The sequence below is a fragment of the Macrobrachium nipponense genome, chromosome 1 (assembly GCF_015104395.2).
Source record: "Macrobrachium nipponense isolate FS-2020 chromosome 1, ASM1510439v2, whole genome shotgun sequence".
Lineage (NCBI taxonomy): Eukaryota > Metazoa > Arthropoda > Malacostraca > Decapoda > Palaemonidae > Macrobrachium > Macrobrachium nipponense.
This window is the reverse complement of record NC_087200.1, coordinates 169,630,046-169,651,220: the sequence shown is the minus strand read 5'-3', so window position 1 is coordinate 169,651,220 and position 21,175 is coordinate 169,630,046. Positions and strand designations below refer to the sequence as shown.

Here is a 21,175-nt window from a genome sequence, read left to right as displayed (position 1 = left end):
CAACCAGCCCATGGACTTGCCGAGTGCAACAATCTCATCAAGATCTGGTTGTGAAACAGTTTCAGGATCGTCGACTGTTTCTGAATCTGCGTCAGATTCACCCACGTTGAATCCCTTGAAGTCTCGGGCAGATACGGCATCAGGCCAGAGTTTCCTCCACGAGGAATTCAAGGTTCACCTCGAAACCTCCTGCCAAGCTTGGTCGATGAGTTGGATGCATATTACGAGATCAAAATGCTCCTTCCAAAATTCACGCAAGGTGAGGTTTGTGGTATCAGTGATGTCAAAACATCTCTTGAAAAGATGTTTCGTATACAGCTTCTTGAAGTTCGATATCACTTGCTAGTCCATGGGCTCGAGGAGAGGGGTGGTGTTAGGCGGAAGATAAAGAACCTCGATGAAGGAATACTCCGCTAGGATATCTTCCTCGAGGGCAGAAGGGTGAGCAGGGGCATTGTCTAACACTAGCAGGCATTTCAGAGGGAGGCGTTTCTCTTCCAAGAATTTCTTCATTGTCAGGCTGAAAAACAGATTTACCCACCCGGTGAACAAAAGCCTCGTTACCCAGGCTTTCGCATTAGCCCTCCACATCACTGGAAGCTTTTCCTTAAGCATTTTGTGGGCCTTGAAGGCTCGAGGAGTCTCAGAATGATAGACAAGAAGGGGCTTCACCTTGCAATCCCCACTGGCATTGGAACAAAGTGCGAGCGTATGCCTGTCTTTCATAGGCTTATGCCCGGGTAGCTTCTTCTTTTCCTGCGTGATGTACGTCCGACGAGGTATTTTTTTCCAAAAAAGGCCAGTCACATCACAGTTGAAGACTTGCTGAGAACTGTAGACTTCCTTGATCATCATCTCATAGAACGTCTTTTTGAAGGCTTCGGCCGCTTTCGTGTCCGAGCTGGCAGCCTCCCCATGCCGCACCACCGAATGGATGCCAGTCCGTTTACGGAATTTCTCGAACCACCCATGCGAAGCCTTGAAGTCTGGGGTTGGTGTTGATGTCCTTTCTCCTCTGTCGTCTTCGGCCTGGGCAATCAAATCGCCAAAAATATCGCTGGCCTTATGGCAGATTGCCGTCTCCGTTATCATGTTGCCACCGATTTCTTTGTCTTTTATCCAGACAAGAAGAAGCCTTTCCATTTCATCATGCACGTGGGTCCTCTTGCTGGACAAAATAGTGACACCCTTGTAAGGTGTAGCTGCTTTGATGACATCCTTCTGCTTAAGGATGGTGCCTATTGTCGACGGATTTCGGCCGTATTCCTTGGCGATCACACTCAATCGCATACCAGCTTCATACTTGTTGATAATCTCCATCTTCGTCTCCAAAGAGAGCATCCTCTTCTTTCCGTGAATTTCTACTTTCTTGGGACCCATGACTATGTATAAACTGTACGTATACGTACAGTTTATACATAGTTAAGTAGTACGTATACGTATGTAGTAAAGTTCTCACACAACACGATAAAGTATACTACGTACAACGAAACCACTAACGAATTTACGTTAATAAACGAAATCGTTAGAACGAACAAATACCATGTGCGCACGATACAGATGATGCTGTGCAGTGGCCGATGAACCACGCCGCCACGTAAATGCATCATGGGAGGGATGCTGACCAATAGGAGAGAAGGATCTCATGGCGGTGACTAGCATCAGGAACCAATGGGAGAGCGGGAGGATGGTGGCGAGTCTACTCAGTTGGCGGTGCGCAAGTTTCAAAATTGTTATCGGTGGTCCGGGCGAATCTCGGACTTTACAGCAACAACCTTTCATATCTTGAACAATTTTCGTATGTAGAGCCATAAAATTTTTCGTATTTGCTTTCGTATCTCGAGTTTTTCATAAGTTGAGCCTTTCCAGGTACCACTGTACAGAGTTTTTATGAGCCACTTAACAAATTGTATTGCATAGATGATTTGATTAATGACAGGAATGGTGAGAATAACTGTGAATATATCCCTTACAATTATGATTTCAAAGCTCAAATATTGTATGATGAATTGGTAGTATTTTCACAGAATCAAGTAACAGCTAAAGTCATTTGTAGGAATAATCAATCACAAATAATGTTTAATAATATCAAATCCTTTGTGACATCTTGTGAAGTAATTATTTTGAATTATTTGTATTATAAACCTACCATTTTTGCTACTTACACCTTAAACTTATCTAGCCACATAAATCATTTTGAACATGTCAAAGATTTCAAATTGTCCAAACTTGAGTTAGAATCATTCAACAAACTTGAAGCAGCTAATCCTTTTTTCCATGTGTACAAGACTGACATTTCACCCATCATGTCAATGGTAAATGTTGTTTTGTTAGTACTCACCATACTAGCTTTCATATGTATTGTCAGTGTTAGTTATTAACAAACTCAACACCATTAAGACTTTGCTTAAGAATTTGCCTTCAGGTAACTGATGTTCTAACATTGTTGTACATATTGCCATTTATACTTACTTTTAACATTGTATTTTTATGTATAAGTATTTCTAGGGACACTTTGCTATGTTTAGGTGGCTGAGTGTTGTTAAGAATGAAGAAGTCTGTGGGAAAATAATTATGTAGGGAAATTTAGCTAGGAAATCTACTAGTAGAGTTATGGTAGATGAAGACGAAGGGAAGGTAGAAAGTGTGGTAGGAACAGATTGCAGTCATAGCTATTTGAAAAATGAGAAAACACACCAGCAACTTTGCCAAAACAAAATAGTGTTGATTCCAGGGGAAAATCTGAACTTTGATACCTCCAGTGGGTGGTTACGATAGATTAGAACAACCAGTAAAATTCATATAGGGGTGGCACCAGAAGTTGGAAAAGCCACTCCTAGTAGAAATTAGGGAGGAGCCAAATTGAAAGGATAGGTTCAGATTTCACTTGAAGTCTCAGAGAAGATCAGTTAGGAACTAAAAACTGGATGCAAAGGTTGTGTCAGTGGAACCTCTGCAACCTGTGTAACTTGTGTGTACTGACAGTGAATTGTGTGTTATAATACTAAGTCAGATAAACAAAGTGGTGTTTAACTTGCCCCGAGTCCCATCATAAGTATCCATGCAAATACTGGATAAATAAAAGGAAACGAATTAATCTGATTTCAGAATCTGCAGAAGTCCAGTGTAAATATTTTACAATATAACAATAAGTTCCTAAGAAAAGAAAAACTCAACAACAAAGCAATATAGATGAAGGTTATCCCATATAACAATAGCCAATAGAAACAAATACAAACCAAGGCTACCAAAAAAAAGACTGACTAATAATAAAGAGAAGAGAAAAGAGAAAGAGAATAAAAAGAACATGCAAATGTCAAACCTTCTATTCAGTAGCATATGCTCCACTCCTAGGCAAGGAGGAGTTGAGAGTAGTACAAACTACGGTGTGTTGGTTTGCTATTAGACAGTCAAAATTTCTCTTTGGTTCCCTATACAATGGCTCTCCCATATATCATTGTACATCACTCAGCATCTGAGTGGTTAGATATCAATTTATCTAGCTTCTCAACGGGCTTCAGTCCCTCTCCAGAAGTCATTTCTTCTGGAAGCTGGACTGGTGGGTAGGCCCCCAGCCAGTCTAGGATGACTTGTACCTACCTCCAAGTATGAGTCTATCCTATTGTTAAGACCGAAGGTTTGTTCGCGTATGAACAAATGATAAATTTTCTAAGACAATTTGTATTTTTCATAGCTACAAACTTGAGGTCTTAACATTATACTGCCTGCCTCTAGACGCCCCTCTGTTTGTTAAGACATCCTGAGTTGGGAAAGACTGACACGTAGAAGTTTTACATTGGTCAAGATAATAAGGAAGTGAAAGACAAGAAACGTGTATCATTGCCCTTTAACAATGAAATCTCAAAAGAAGGTGATTATATAAATAAGCACCAAAAGGACATAGAAATTGTTTATACCTACAAAAACACTTTGGCAAAAGCTCTTACAAAGAACAATAACAGTACCAAGCGAAATAACGGTGTTTACAAGGTTCCATGTCATGATTACAATGGTTGTTACTATGGGGAAAGCAGTAGGGGATTAGAGGTAAGATTAAGGGAACACAGAAGGGCCTTTGATCTTCATGCACAGGGCAGTGCATTGGTGGCTCATAGTTTTAATTTAGACCACAGAATCAATCGGGGTGGTGCACAAATTTTCTAAAAGCGACGATTCTCACGTGAGATTAGTTGAAGGCGCCGCTATAAACATGGGAATATCTTTTGAAGATAATAAGTTGTTTACAAATGAAGACCCTTTTATAAACAGTTTCATTGCCAAGCAATACTTGAAAGATTTTAATTTTAAAACTGATGTTGCCCATGTGAACCCTGATGCTCTGCTTCCTCTTCCCCTCTCTTTCCAGATAGCCGACGTCCCTGTGGATGTTTCCGACTATGGCACCTATGCAGTACAAGCAGGAGCAACTTCACAGGTTTGGAGATCGAGGAGGTTGGCGCAACTGCCTGTTGAGTTTGGGATTACTTAATACACAAACCAGCACTTCGATGATGGGCTGTTATTTTCTCGCCCTGCCCACCTTTTTAGATGCTCTTCGGTAGGAAACTATCCTCTTCACTACATTTTAACATTACACTGATGAGGAACACTGTTCAGGTGTTCGAAAGTCTTTGTTCTATTTTTACATAGAAATATATTTTTTAATATATAATTGTGGATATTTTTTAACAATAATAATAATAATAGTAATCTATCGCTAACAAAAAAGTACTGTCCTGATGGAAATACAAATTTATGTACAAACATTTTGAGTTTACCACTTAAAGCCACTGACCTGAAGGTTTCAAAAGACCTTCCTTTAATGATATTAACCAAGGCCTGACTGCTTGGGTAGAGAGGTCTGGACATGTGTAGACGTAAGCCCAATTTTTCCTTGCTTCTTTTGCCTCATTCTCACCAACATGCTTCCAATTTACAGCAACCAAATTGAAGTTGCTGGCTGTTAACTGATAGGTTGTAATTAATTTCTCTGCCAAAGGGTCTTCTCTGAAAAGCAGAAAATCTACATTAAAATACAACAAACAGCATGCACATTAGAGTACAAAATCTTAAAAGTGACTACAAACTGAGCAGTATAGTACACAGATATGCTAAATTCACATTAACAAGAAAAAATCCAAACTTTTCTTTTACCATTTCACTGTGTAGGAATGATCTCCCAAGTCATTAAAGTCTCATCAATGACGGACTTAACTCTTCAGTCACAATTCTTTTGTTTCCTGATAAGCAGCTTGTTACAGATAGTGTTTCCTCATCAATGAATTGAGCTTTTGGCTACATTCTATCAAAAAATACCAACAACTGATTTTCAACTTACAGGATAATTTCAAGACAAGGGACAGACCTTCAATAACCAAAATGCCATGAAGAGAGGAGGTTTCTCTTAATTATGCATTATTGCAGAGGCTGTTATTTGGAAATGACACTAATTGCAGTGGACCTGAATAATCAGATAGTGACAGTAGGGAATATGGTGGTGTATTATATTATAGTTACATACAAATCTTGCTTAGATCATTTTTTTTACTTCAGGTTTTATCACAGATGATCATGAATCTGAGGAAATCTTAAGAGGAAGAAGCAGATCTGTTGAGCACTGTAGACGATGATTAAACAAAGAAAACATGATACAATTTGTGAGCGGAAAGCTCATGAAGATTCAGTTGGTAAAAATTGATACTTCACTACTTTCATTGACAATAATAAGTTCACATTTTCTACAGAATGCCAAGCTTATGTTAGATTTTTCTTGTGAGGTTTTTCCTTGTACAAAAGATTTTAAAATGGAATAACAAAAATGGTGTTACTTTACTCCAAGCTTTGAAATTAGTTATTACTGATAAAAGGTACATACTAATTCCTAACATATCATTTACAAATTTTGCATTCTACTACCCATAATAAAACATTATAATAACATAATACAACACAGTACTACAAAACTATTGAAAATAACAAACTAACGAAGCACAAATATAAAAGAGAGAAAATAGTCAGTTATACAATTACTGCTGTAGATAATGCTTGCTATCTGTATTAAGCACAATGATCTTTGTAATATGCCAAATACTGAAGACTTTAAAAAACAAATTTCTTTTTTTAATAAAAAAAAAACTATTGAAATACCTGAATCAACATATACCCCATCCACTGTAACTCAGTAATCAACAGAGTTTCAGATAATACAGTGCTCCCCCACTTTTACGTGGGAATAGGTTCCAGAAGCTATCCCAGAAATGTAAAAATGCTTATATCTGCCAAATACCCAGTACTACCCCTTAAACTAAAATGCTAGTAACTGTTTATTTCTACATTTTACTGCTTAACTTTATACTTAATAAGAATAGATTTCTTCTTTAAAGGATTCTCATTCTTCGCCAGGAATGATAAACCAGGGGATAACAATAACTTGTTATCAGCAGTTTGTGCAATATATCGTCCCCATCTACGAGAGCCCAATTCACCAATACATGCTCCTGATGCTAATGCTACCAGGAAGATTGTTTTTTGAAGCATGCATGTGGTGGTTACATCAGGTCCATTGAATTTAGGACTACATAAAAGTTTGAGTACCTTATTCAGGGACCAAGTAATTGGAAGTCTTTCGGGAGCGGGTCTCTGTAAAGAAAAGGACCGCAGAAGGGAAGTGACAACTTTTATGTTGGAATCAATCCCAAATCCATAAAGCAAGGGTTCTGTTAATGCATCCTTATATGCTATAATTGTTGTAACTACAAGATGTTTGTCTTCAAATAGGTGTATAAGAAAATTCATTGTTATTTCTATAGAAATCTCGATTGGGCTCTCATTCTGGATATATAATCTAACCATATTCTCCATACCGACTGGTATTGACGGATAGATGATGTACGTAGTTTTTGAAATATTGGGCGAGTAGTTTTCACAGTAGATTATATTTTAAAAATCCACACATGAAGGTCCCGGCTTTAAAATGAGGATGCGTAAACGCCTTTCCCACCTACTTTCTGGGATAGTACAGCGGATGGTAATGGAATTGACCTCTTCGTCCACTGTGGAAGTAGTAGGAACCAATGCCTGTTCGGCCAATTTGGGGCTATTAGGTAAGCTGTTCTTTTGAAGGTTAGGAGCTTGTTCAAAACCTTCAAAATCTGGGACAATGGAGGAAAAAGATATATCGTCTTCTAGTTGTTCCAGTCCTGTAGGAAGGCATCTCTTGCTATGGCTTGATTGTCCACATTCAGGGACAAATATACAGGGAGTTTGTGATTCTCGTATGTGACAAACAGGGCCACTTCTGATTGTGGAAGTAAGTTGTATATTATTTGAAAGGAGTGGTTGTCCAATGACCACTCTGTTGAGGCTGTCGTATTCCTTGACAAAGAGTCTGCTATTACAATGAGAGACCCTGTAAAGGCAATTGCAGACAAATGCCACTTCTTTTCCTGTGCCATCCAAAGAATGGCTAACATTACCATAATGAGAAGAGGTGAGCATGATCCCAATTTTTTGATGCACGACATTGCAGTCGTCTTGTCTAGAACCAGCAGAATATGTGACTGTTCTGGAGGTTTGAGTTTAAAGTCTTTAGAGACAAAAAGACAGCCATCAGCTCTAGTAAATTGATATGACAATTCCCTGGAGTAGCTGACCACCTCCCCACTACCTGATGATCCTCCCAATGTCCTCCCCAACCTGTTAACAAGGCATCTGTGTGTATTGTTACTTTTACAGATGGAGGAGTCAGGTTGACCTGTTTTGCCAGAGATTCCTATCATGTCCATGGCTGAAGTATCTCCCCAAGTTTTTGATGCATTTTGTGAGATTTGTCTTGCATCCTTTTTCTTGCATGTGACATCCAAAATTTGCTCACGATCTTCAGTTGCAACCTGAGTATTGGATAGAGTATTGGATATGTTATAGATGCAAACTGTAGCAGACCCATCATGCGCTCTAATTGCCGTCTGGAAGCAATGGGCTGTGTCAGGAACCTTTTGAGGTTTTTCCTAATTCTGTTCCGAGTTTTGACGGGAAGATACAAAAGGCTGTGAACCTTGTCCTAACACATTCTCAGGCACTGAAAATGTCTGCTGGGTGCGATGCGGGATTTTTTCCAATTTATTATAAAGCCTTTTGACTGGAGTCTGTTGACTACTGTTCCTAGGTTTTTCAGGCACACTTTTCTTGTGGCTTCCCAGACTAACCAGTCATCTAAATAAGCTATCACATGTATTCCTTCTTTCCTGAGTTCCTGAACTACCACCATCACCAATTTTGTAAAGATTCTCGGGGCAATGTTTAGCCCGAAAGGCATGACCTTCAATCAGTATGTACTTTTTCCTATCCAGAACCCTAGGAAGAGGCGGAAGGGAACAGCAATAGGGACATGCCAATATGCATCTTTCAGATCAATAGAAACTGTCCAGGTCCCTTTTGGAATGACAATGTATTTGGGCAATAGTAGTCATTCAAAAATTTTGGCAAACAATGTGTTTGTTCAATTTTGACAGGTCGAGGATCACCCTTCATTCTCAAGAATACTTTTTGGGAACACTGAAGAGATGTGCTTGGTGACGAATGTAAGAATGTTAATCTATGGCTCCTTTTAAGAGGGCCTTCTGCACGTAATCTTTCATAGAGCGGTTTTTTAAAAGCACCCTTTCAAAGGTGGAGGGGGGTGAGACCATTTCCACCCCAGTCCGTTAAGAATAATGTTGGGTCCACAAAGAGAAATGTTGGGTCCACAAAGAGAACACTTCCATTCCTTGTGAAAATTCTGAAGTCGACCCCCGACCAAACAATTCCTATTGGGATCCCCCCTTTTTCTCTGCCTATTCTCTTAATGGGCATTCCAGGTTTTACTTTTCCTTTTCCTCTATAGGCTGGTTTTTGGACCTCGTGAAAAGAATATGCTTTTTGCTATGCAGGTTGTTGTCCCTTTTGAGGGTGCTGTCCCTTCTGACTACCTACCTGGGTATGAGGAGAGCTATTGGAAGTGAATGGAGGCCTATATGATTTTTTTATCAAAGTGTGCCTTTTTGGATTTGGTAAGGGGAAATTTCTGGTGTTTTGTTTCCTGAAATCTTTTCCCAGTAGAGCATACACCGTGCAATTTTGTTGACATGCTTGTTCTTTTATTTGAGTCACAATAGACTCCTCAAACAGGTCTTTGCAGAAGGCATTAGACTGTAATAAGGCAGTCACATTGGGAAGCGACTTATTGGAGTTTTCCAGTACCTCCATTCGCACTTTTATGCGCCAGTCCAAAAATTCATGGAGAGCTTCCCATAATGTTCTCATAAGGCTTTTAGCCACAACAGCAAAAATTATCCTAGATTCTTCCGGAAGCCTTTTTGTGGCTACTTCTAACAATGAGGAAGTGGTGAAGACAATAAGGAGGTGGGTCCTAGCACAAAACTCTGATGCTGATGTACCCTCTGAAATCCTTCTCATTACTGAGTTGCAATATCTAGGGGGGAGCTTTTCCCTATCAAAAGGAAGTTGAAGCATTGCCCATTCTTCAGTGAGTTTTCTGAAACCGGGATAACCAAAGCAAATGGTTTTAGTTCTGCTAATGGTTCACGTCTTCTGGTTATAACAATTTTGAAAATGTGTTTTCACATGGTTTATGATTTTAAATGTGAAGGGGCAGAAGCCTGGTGGAATATGGTGAGCCACCTGAGTCTTGTTCATAATGGAACTATAAATTCCTGTCCCATTTACCTGGTGAAGAGTTTCATCTACAGCTCTTAATGCTAAATTGCCAGCTAAGATTCCTTTTGAGGCTTCTCCATGTCTGGCACTGGTGGTATCAGGTGCCATTCAGTGTTAGGAGAGGGTGCCCTGTCCCTAAATTAAACATGTACTGCTTCTATCATGGTCTTTCTCTCATTAACAAGATACTTACCATCCTGAGAGAAAATACACATTGAGGCATCTCGCCAAGGATTATCAACATCAGAGTAAGATTTTAGAGTTTCTGCTAGATTTTGGTCGTAAGACTCATGACCGGGACTGGACATTTTGTTGGTTCCAGTTGGGTCTGCACTCTTAACTTGTTTGGTTAGATTTGGTTTCAACTCTCCCCATTCTATTGCAAGATGCAAGATGTTTACATTTTGGTGTATCATGCAGTATGTCCATTATCTGTTGCCTTCCAGCAGCAAAAGCATCTTTGATGTCATTCATTATTTCCTTATGGAAGCGATCTAATACCGCAAACTGTGTATCCCTTTTGGGGGAGCTTACAAAACTTGATTATGTATCTACAGCTGAGCTGCAGTTGTTTGTTCCCCAGGGGGCAGAAGTCCTGGGTGAATTGCTACAACCCTCTCAAATTGCTGCTATTTCCATTGGGTTCCGGTGGATCCTTATATCCCTTTTGGGGGAAGGATCTTGATCGGCTTCTGGAAGCTGCAAGGGAGATTGACTTTCTTCTACAATATTTTCCCATGGCTGATTGACATCTGTCCCTGGTCCTTTTGAGTTCAGCACAATTCTTTCGGTATCAATATCTACCTCAAAGTCTTTGAACACTTCACCTCTAGGTGAGGATTCCTCTAATTCCTCCTCAGGATGTACCTGGGGGATAGCGGTGACTGATATTATTGGGTTTTGGTCTGAACATGGAATGTCAGAGAAGGGTTTAAATATATGCTGCTTGAGTTTTGCTGGATAGATATAATCTTCCTTTTCCTCACTGTTGCTAAACCCTAGGACCCAAGAGCAAGCTACAAATCTCACACATATTAGGCAACCAAACAAATTTGCCCTGATCATTACAGGGACTATGCCTATGGCAGGTGGTATGGGCAGTGCCCACTGGCAAAAATCACACCGAGCAACCAGCTATGGCACACCTTAATTGAGGGTCATTTCTCAAGATAGCCCTGTAGTGAAAAAACCAAGTTGTTATTAGAAAATGTTTATTTTGGTATACAGTGGGGCCTCGTTATCCACGGGGGATAGGGCCCAGAACCCCCCGTGATAAGTAAATACCCGTGTTATCCTGATACCCCCCTCAAAAATTGCTTAAAACTGCCTACTTTAATAGTTAACCCACCCAAGACCACTATTCCAATGTTTATAACTGCCTAACTTAATGTTCAAACACCAAATATGTTTTCAACTATCACCTAAAACTAAATTCAAGACAGTTTAAAGTTATTGTACAAAATTAGCCTTAAAAAATAAATGTAGTATATGTACTACTGTACATATGTAGCCTACTAGCCTAGGGATTACAGCTGGAAGCCTACATACGCATGGTGGGCCTCTTTTTTTTTTTTTTACAAGGAAAGAGAGGATGAGTGGTAAGAGAACTATCAAAATTATGTAAATCATATGGGTACTCACCAACAATCTATGTTGATAAAAGATGGCGACGATTTTGCAGTGCAATCCAGTAATATAATAACGATAATGCTACCAACAGTATGCAGCGAAACATCTCTTCCCTTCGTCACAACACGTTAATAGTATAATCCACGTAAAAACCTTCATCTGACCTTTAGGCGTCTTTCCCATAAGAGTAAAAGAATCAGGGCTTTTGGATGCCACATAATTAACTCGTTTATATGGGTACAATTTAAAGAACGCGCCGCACACCACATTTCATAACAATAACAAACCAACCTTGGACAAACGAGAGTATGCCAGTGTTGCCAACTGGGAATGGCAATTTCTTGCTAGATTTTGTTCCATAAAAGGCTCAAAAAAAATCACATACCGTATATACTCGAATAACGTGCAATCTCCCATATCTGCGACCCCCAAATTTTCACCAATAAACAGTGGTTTTGTGTTTTGTCATGTATCTCATGTATCATGCAAGTTCATAAGGTTGTGTTTAGCCTGCTAATGCCGAGTCATTCAGATGTGGGTGATGCTAGTCAAGTTAGGTAATTTTCTTATTAATCTCGAGAATTGAATAGAAAATCTCAAGTTTAAAAAAAAATCCCACGATAATAAAATAATTGTAAAAATAACACGCCTTGGAGTCCTTAATCTTTCTTCTCTCTCTCTCTCATCTCTCTCTCTCGCTCTCTCTCTCTCTCGCAATTTCTTTCTCTCTCAGGAATAAATACGTACGCACTGTAATTTGAGTCTTTCACCAACGGGTATCAGTAAATGTGTAGACATTGTGTGCGTGTTTAAAAAAATGCAGTACACACACATTCCGATGTTTCGGTTTTTGGAATTTTTCAGATTTCGGAAATGTGAGGTCAGATGCATAATCAAACAAACACCACTACTGCAGCAAAAACATTTTTTCCCTTTATGTTTTTCATTATTGTTATTTATTAATTACAGTTTATTTAAATAAATATTAATATAATACTGTTAAATGAATGTGAGATAATTAAGATCACCTATAATAAATAGTGGACAATTAATACCATATGTTCACTAATAGGTATTATTTTCAAAACAAACATTCCGTAAAACACAAAAAATATATGTACATAACAGTCAAAATATAATAATGTTTTGCAGTTCAACTTGTGAATTTTAACAATAAGTATGACTATATAATATATTTCACCATATCGATCTTGAAGTTGAAGAGTCGTAAAATTCTGAGGATGGTCCGGGAAAAGGATTTGTACTTTGTGATTACGTATCGCTACAACACCATGTGGTATTTTCATACCACTATATTGATGACGCATCTCTACGACACACTGGTGTTTTTCATACCACTATACGTTAAAGTTAAAAACATGACATAGAATCGACTTTGCGACTTCGTTCACTTTGATATTTTTAACGATACAATAACTATCATTTGTACTACTAAAACCATCTTCACATAAGTAATTTTTCGTAAGATATGTGTTGTTGCAAAAGCTAGCTTATACATAAAAGGCTTTTATAATTTAAGTCATCTTAGATGTACATATGTACCCAAACTCATTGTGGTGAAATTTACTACTGTTTCCTCGGATATTGAAATACTTTAGCATCATTCAAACACTTTAATAATATAATGCATAAATACTAGGCTATACATATTTACATCGTATACAAATACTACATACAGTTATATACACATACTTTTATATACAAAGTTAACAGTTATATACACATACTTTTATATACAAAGTTAGTCATATGAGTAGTGATCAGGCGACAGCTGTGCACTGGACTACGTACGTACTACTTGGAAGATAAACAAACAAAAAATTTGTTGTTTGTTAGTGCCGGGATAGATTAACATTTTTCCAGAGATTAAAGAGCTGAATTTTGTTTTGAAGGTATGTCAACCGCGTTATTATATTATTGTTTTCACGAAGGAATTATTATATAAAGAAAATTATTGAGTAATTGTTGCCGTCAGCAGTCAGAAAATCACGAACATGGTAACGTTCAAACCTAGTGCCATCCATGGCATATGTCTATAAATAGAACAGAAGCAGAGGGCAGTCATTGGATAACAGATCTCCATGGCTACCAACCAACCAATCAGGTGTTAGTTATACTACTCTGTAATTTCTTAGAATGAACGTTTACACACACGAAGCTAACGATGATGTATGTGTTTTGCATACAGTACGTAGTTTTAGTTTTTATTATTAGTGTAAGTATTTTACTGATTTCATGAAGAATATAATGATTCCTTCTCATTACTTTGAATGCAAAATGGCTTGAAGATTCTTCCACAAAAAGAGAGAGAAAAAAAAAATTTCCTTAGAAGATGATACCTATTTACTAACGCGGTTGACATACCTTCAAAACAAAATTAAGCTCTTTAATCTCTGGAAAAATGTTAATCTATCCCGGCGACTAACAACAACAAAATTTTTTGTTTGTTTTATCTTCCAAGTAGTACGTACGTAGTCCAGTGCACAGCTGTCGTCTGATCACTACTCATATGATTAACTTTGTATATAAAAGTATGTGATATAACTGTTAACTTTGTATATAAAAGTATGTGTATATAACTGTATGTAGTATTTGTATACGATGTAAATATGTATAGCCTAGTATTTATGCATTATATTATTAAAGTGTTTGAATGATGCTAAAGTATTTCAATATCCGAGGAAACAGTAGTAAATTTCCCCACAATGAGTTTGGGTACATATGTACATCTAAGATGACTTAAATTATAAAAGCCTTTTATGTATAAGCTAGCTTTTGCAACAACACATATCTTACGAAAATTACTTATGTGAAGATGGTTTTAGTAGTACACTGATAGTTATTGTATCGTTAAAAATATCAAAGTGAACGAAGTCGCAAAGTCGATTCTATGTCATGTTTTTCCTAAACGCGTTGACTTAAAGGAGACCGTTATTTTGGTTGTTTTATCACTGCCATAAACCCATAACAATGCAGTGTATGTATGATAATTCTAAACTATTATTCACTACCAAAATAACGATGATATTTTGTATTGAAAATTAATGTTAATATATTCCAAACATTATTATTACTACGTAGCATGAATAGTACTATAAATATTTCGAAAGATAATCTTGCTGTGAACGCTACCATAATTTGATTTTCATATACGTACTTACATTTTGTCAGCTGGCTGGCCTCGCATAGATAAAATTGATTTCACTGATATGGAATTACTCCACGAATAGCCTTTTTTATTATGAAGATATGACGACTTAAAGGAGAACGTTATTTTGGTTGTTTTTATCACTGGCACAAACCCATAACAATGCAGTGTATGTATGATAATTCTAAACTATTATTCACTACCAAAATAACGATGATATTTTGTATTGAAAATTAATGTTACGTATTATTACTACGTAGCATGAATAGTACTATAAAAATTTCGAAAGATAATCTTGCTGTGAACGCTACCATAATTTGATTTTCATATACGTACGTACATTTTTGTCAGCTTGGCTGGCCTCGCATAGATAAAATTGATTTCACTGATATGGAATTACTCCACGAATACGCCTTTTTATTATGAAGATATGACGATAATATATAAGGTAAAAAATGCTTTTATGTATTTCGTTTACGCTTCGTCGCCAATAACAAACAGCAATACTTACGATAATCTATGACAATAGCGTTTGTATGACTTCATTGTTCAGAGAAGTTATATACGAATACTGCCAAAATAATAATGAAGTTCGAATTAATTTTAGCCTTAATGTTATTACTACTGTAATTATACTACCACTACTATTAAAATTTCTAAAAGTTTATCAAACAAAAAATGTCGCTTTGAACGCAACCGTATACATAAACCATTTTCATACGTAAAGGCATATGCTTACATTTTGTGGCTGGCCACTCCGACGATAAGTTGAGTGAAATGATGTGGAATTATTCTTTGAATAGGCTATTTATTATGAAGATATGACTATAATATATGGTAATAAAGAATGGTTTTATTACCTTTATTGTCAGTTAATATCATAATGTGAATGTTTGTGTACTTGGTGGTTATCGCACTGCAACTACGCTTAGCCTACCAATGAACGTCATACATAAACCTTGAATAGGCTATTTATTTCGAAGATAGGACTAATAATATATTAGGTGAGAATGGTTTTATTACCTTTATTGTCAGTTAATATCATTATATGAGTCTTTAAATGAATGTTGGTAGTTATCGGACCACGGCCGAGGTTAGCCATACCGAAAAACATCGCATACGCAACACAACAAACCCGTGATGCAGTGATTCATACCAGTGATGTAACATGAGAAACGGTCCAAGAAAAAACCCGTGATTAACTGGATCCGTGAATACTGATCCGTGAATAAGCGATGCCCCACTGTAAATTATTTTTAATACTGGAAAACTGCAATGAGAAGTAAATATCATTTTATAAGTTAGTTTGACTACAAATGTACATTTCTAGTACATTCTGTAAAATATACTAACTCTGCACAGACTGTAAGGAATGGTCCCGTAAAATCAGAGGCCACCAGGGAATGGGGCGTCAATTGTCATTTTTCTCTTTCTGATACTAGTCCCTGGGGGTAAAATCAACCCCCCAAAAACAATGGTTAAATTTCAATAATCAACTCAATTACTTCTAGAGAATTGTAATTTCCATATAAATACTCGGAACAGAGCTATTACCTAGATCTGCCTAAATCTATGTTAACTCAAACTTTTTTTGAGGTTTAAATTACCTTTGAAGCCTTGTTTATTTCTATATTACTTAAACTTCACCCTTATGTATTGGTTAGGTTTACGTTTTAATTTTAATTATAACAACACCCAATAATATTCAAGTTAGTTTATGTCTAACTCTATCTACTAACCTAAGCAAATTTTCTATAAGGCTTGGGTTAGTATCCTTGGTATAATTTATTCTTATCAAATAAGGTTAGGTTTTTACTTATTACCAACGAGAATTTAATGTATAGCCTTAGATAGGCTACATAACCATGTTACTATTTACTGAGTCAAGTAATTTTGAAATTTTTAATAAAGTGGTTTATAAACCCATATGCCCATAAATATACACATACACACACACACACACACACACATATATATATATATATATATTTTATATATATATCTATATATATATATATTCGTATATAATATATAATATTATATATATAGATATATATATATATCTATATTTGGTATATATAATAATTACACATGCATATATACACATATAAAGGCTAGGATACTAAATCATAGCAAAACAGACATTTTTGCTAAGCCTCGAATAGTTTTAGCATGTTATATTACTGATAAACTAGCATCAAATTAACTCCTGAAGAAGAAAGGGCGACATTACAACATCTATGAGGTTGGATACTGCAGGAGACGAAGCATCAGGAAGAGGCAAAAAACTTTCCCATGAAGGAAGAGTCAAAACCCTCCGATGCTCTCTTGCTATAAAATGACTTCCACTGCTCTTTAGGCCATACCCAGCATTCCGTGCAAGGATTAGTTATCGTAAAAAAATTAGAGCGGCACCTGCTACATGTGATATGGGAATCAGTCGCCGCCAAAGCCAAAAAACGAGTACACGGAAAACCTGGAATTCCGGGGCACACATGTTGACGAGGCTGAGAAGGAGCAGAAGCAGCCATAATATCAGCCAAACACACACACACACACTAAACACAATCGAAAAAACGGGCAATGAACCGGGTAAAGGCCAAGAGAGATTAACCACGACTCTCGCCTAGGCGGTTAAAGAAAAGACTGATGCAGTGGCGTAGGTGAGTGGCCCTTGACCACTCTTCACCCAATCTACACATGCGTTGCCAGATATCATAAGATTTCTTGCTTTCATCTGTTTTTAACAGGATCCAGCTAGGTGCTGGAAATTAGCCTATTGTTAAGACCAAAGGTTTGTTCGCGAATGAACAACTAGCCTATATAAAACCATCATAGCAACACTAACCTTCATGTTAGGTTGTTTTACCTTATAAGTAAATCAACTCTTACTCTAAACATAACTTAGAGTAACTAATTAAAATGACAATTTCAGCACCCAATTCAACATGTTACTTAAAAACCACCACTTAAAATGTAGTTCCGAGTTTTAGACTACTATTACATTTGGCACCTGTCACCAATTTGATTAGCCTTAGAATACGTATTCTAGGCTAACAACTTGACTAAGAGTGTTAGTAAGGGTTCACTACTTAACACTAAAAATCATCCGGCTTGGTTTATTTTGGTCATACTAAATATGGCAAAATAAAACTAAAATGGTGTAGCCTGTTTATCTACTTCTGGGTTCTTATCACCGAAAAATTAGGCAAGTACAGGCAGTCCCCGGGTTACGACGGTGTCGGCTTACGACGTTCCGAGGTTACGACGCTTGTCAATAGACGTTATTTCCAGGGTTACGAGGCATGTTCCAGGGTTACAACGCATGTTCCAGGGTTACGACGCTTACAATGCTTATCTGGGAGATGAAATATGACACCAAAAATGCAAAATAATCAATATTTGAAGGTTTTTTTGATGAAAAATGCCATAAGAATGCAGTTTACATAGTTTTCAATGCACCCAAAGCATTGAAAGTAAGGTTTTCTTAGGATTTTTGACGATGTTCCGGCTTACGACGATTTTCAGCTTACGACGCATCTCAAGAACGGAACCCCCGTCGTAACCCGGGGACTGCCTGTACTACTTAGTTAGGGTTATTTAATCATCTTTAAGATATACTATCTTAGGTTACAGGCTAACGATAACAGCCATTTCCAGTCTAAAATTACTAGTCTAAATTGGCTAGGCTAATAGCTCATGTAGGCTACTGCCTAGGAAATTGTAGAAACCGTTATCTGAAAAGATTAACTAAATTAATAATACAATATGGAGTAGTTCTTTAGGCAGAAAACTTCCAAAAAAAATTATTTAAAAACACTTTTTGGACTCATAAAGGCTAGCCTGGAACATGTATCTTGTCGATCATGTGCTCTAAACAACATGGGATGGGTAACAAAACACCAGTTCCCGTACTCACAGTAAAATTTTCTTGCTCCACAGTTTTTATCCTAACTGTTTTAACTAAATCTTCAAAATAAGCACACAACTTTCAACTTTTGGCGATGCCATGATTTCTGGAGAACGATCTCGAAGAAAAATTCTCAAAATAGAGGAGCACTCCCTAAATAGACTTACATCTGTGTTGACCAGAGGAGTAATGGTACTTGGGCTTGTAGCCAGCCTGAGCATAAAGCAAGATGGCCGATACGCATGAGCAATAGTCACTTCTACAGGTTTTGACGTAGGAAACTGGGTCCAGCTTTGCTGAAGACAAGATAAAAGGCCTTCTTGTCTTTGAGTCCATTATACTCTATCACTTGTCATAGTGTTTATCATTATGGCATAATACCAGGCTAAAAGATATTTCTTTGATATTAGTCTGATCACCATGGGGCGCTGGTACACACCATGGAGGGTAAATCCTTTGAGGACGAAGCAGCGACTACGCTATCAATAATACACCATAAATTATCATACTAAAACAATTTAACATCATTTCAAATAAAAATTCACCCCAAACCATCATCCCAAAGAACCCAAAGTAACCTTATATTACAGTACTCTCCTATACTGTTACTAAGTAGGCTATATACACCATTAAGATTCCTAGAACTGCCTATTTTAACAGTTCATTACCAAACTTGACAGTTCAAAATATCATCCCAGAACACCCTAATATAATTTCAAAGTCATGTTGCAAAATTATGCACCGGCCAACAACTGTTATTCTACTTCATCCCCTACCATTCAGACGCACATTTTCTTTGGCCTACATAACTTTGCCTATCATTCTGTGCCTACATTTTATGTATACTATATTGATATTTTCCAGTGTAGTGAGATGACTTTGAAATTATATTTACTGTACAGGTACATATTTTAGCACTGTACTATTGTACAGAGCATATCTAAAATACTTGGCTGGTTTAGAGCGACGGAGATGCACATACCTCCAAACAGATAGCTATGTTTGTTGCGTAACAGTAGTATTTTTGTGATTAAGTGCATACAAATACATTTATGATAAAAAAAAATGATTTACTACAGTATGTTCTTGGCTCACATCGTAATGCCTGAAAACCTTAGGAGCTGAGGGCAGTCCGGGTTGTGGATCTTCTTCCTCCTCAGGAGCTGGTACAGTAGTACCTCGAGATACAAAATTAATCCGTTCCGAGGCACCCTTCGTATCATGAGGTTTTCATATCTTGGACCACATTTTACATGCAAAATGGCTAATCCGTTCCAAGCCCTCCAAAAACACCCCAGTAAATTTCATAATAAAGCTAAATTGACCTATAAACAATGAAATACTACTACAACAATTTGGACCATTCAATACCTAAATTAATAACAAAATGCAAAATAACCTGTAAATAAAGTGTATTAGTGTACATGGTATACAAGAAATACTGTACGTGAAATGTGGAAGCTTACCTTTCGAGTGAGGCTATCTCCGAAAGTGGCGGCAGAGGAGGAGGAGGACAAACGGCAGATACGTAGGTACGTACGTACATTTAACTTTACGAAAACACATAAAAAATGTAAGGAAAACTAAACTAAAATTTACGAAACATGTTAACAAAACTGTAACACTTAACTTTACAAAAAACTAAAATTAAAATTTTTTTTCTTTTTTTGATTTTTAACTTTTTTTTTTACTTTTACGTAGGCTTTTTTTTTTTTTTTTTTTTTCTTTTACAGAATTTCAACTTCATCACCACTTTTAAAGTTCTGTTTATCACTTGGTTCTTCCTTTTTGCTTTCAACTTTCTGTTTTTCATCACTTGGTTCTTCCTTTTTGCTTTCAACTTTCTGTTTTTTATCACTTGGTTCTTCCTTTTTGCTTACTCCTACTAATGCTAAAGGCCTCTTTAAAAAATAACTATCCAAGGAAGATTGCTTCTGCCTAAATTTCACAATGTTCCTGAAATGACTCAGGCAAATGTCATCGAACTGCGCAAGCATACGACCTGTGTGAGCCTTTTCGGGGTGTCTTTTTTCGATAAACGATTGCACTTTATGAAAAGCGGCTAGGACATCCTTAATTTCTGCGAAGCCTTGAACTCTGGGGTTTGCGTTGAAATCCCTTCCTATCCGTCGTCTTCCGCCTGCGCAATCAAATCGCCGAAAATAGCGCTGGCCTTGTGGGTGATTGCCATCTCCGTTACCGTATCACCAGCGATTTCTTTGTCTTTTATCCAAACAAGAAGCAGCCGTTCCATCTCGTCGTGCACGTGGGTCCTCTTGCTGGACAAAATAGTGAGGCCCTTCGACGGTGTAGCTGCTTTGATGGCATCCTTCTGTTTAAGGATGGTGCCTATTGTCGACAGATTACGGCCGTATTCCTTGGCAATCACACTCAATCGCATACCAGCTTCATACTTCTTGATGATCTCCATCTTTGTTTCCAAAGAGAGCATGCGCTTCTTTCCGTGAATTTCAACTTTCTTGGGACCCATGACTATGTTATCTTGTACGTAATTTACGTATAAGTACACAATAAAGTTTTCGCACAACACGATAATACGTATACTGCAACGAAATCACTAACGAATTTACATTACTAAACGAAATCGTTGGACTGAACGAATACCGCGTGTGTACGATAACGATGCTGGTACGAAGTGGACGAGGTAGGCACACCACCATGTATACGTACATAGATGCATGATGGGAGGGATGCTGTCCAATAGGAGAGAAGGATCTCATGGCAGTGACTAA

The 21,175-nt window shown here is 37.4% G+C and overlaps 1 protein-coding gene across 3 annotated transcripts in view; it reads right to left on the bottom strand.

Moving 5' to 3' along the window:
• LOC135219814 (thioredoxin domain-containing protein 16-like) overlaps positions 1-21,175 on the bottom strand; it is a 439,137-nt gene that overhangs the window by 40,902 nt on the left and 377,060 nt on the right. For all 3 annotated transcript variants that reach the window (XM_064256898.1, XM_064256899.1, XM_064256900.1), the window contains exon 18: positions 4,796-5,007. In XM_064256898.1, the coding sequence (XP_064112968.1) occupies positions 4,796-5,007 (212 nt within the window). The remainder of the gene's footprint in view (positions 1-4,795; positions 5,008-21,175) is intronic.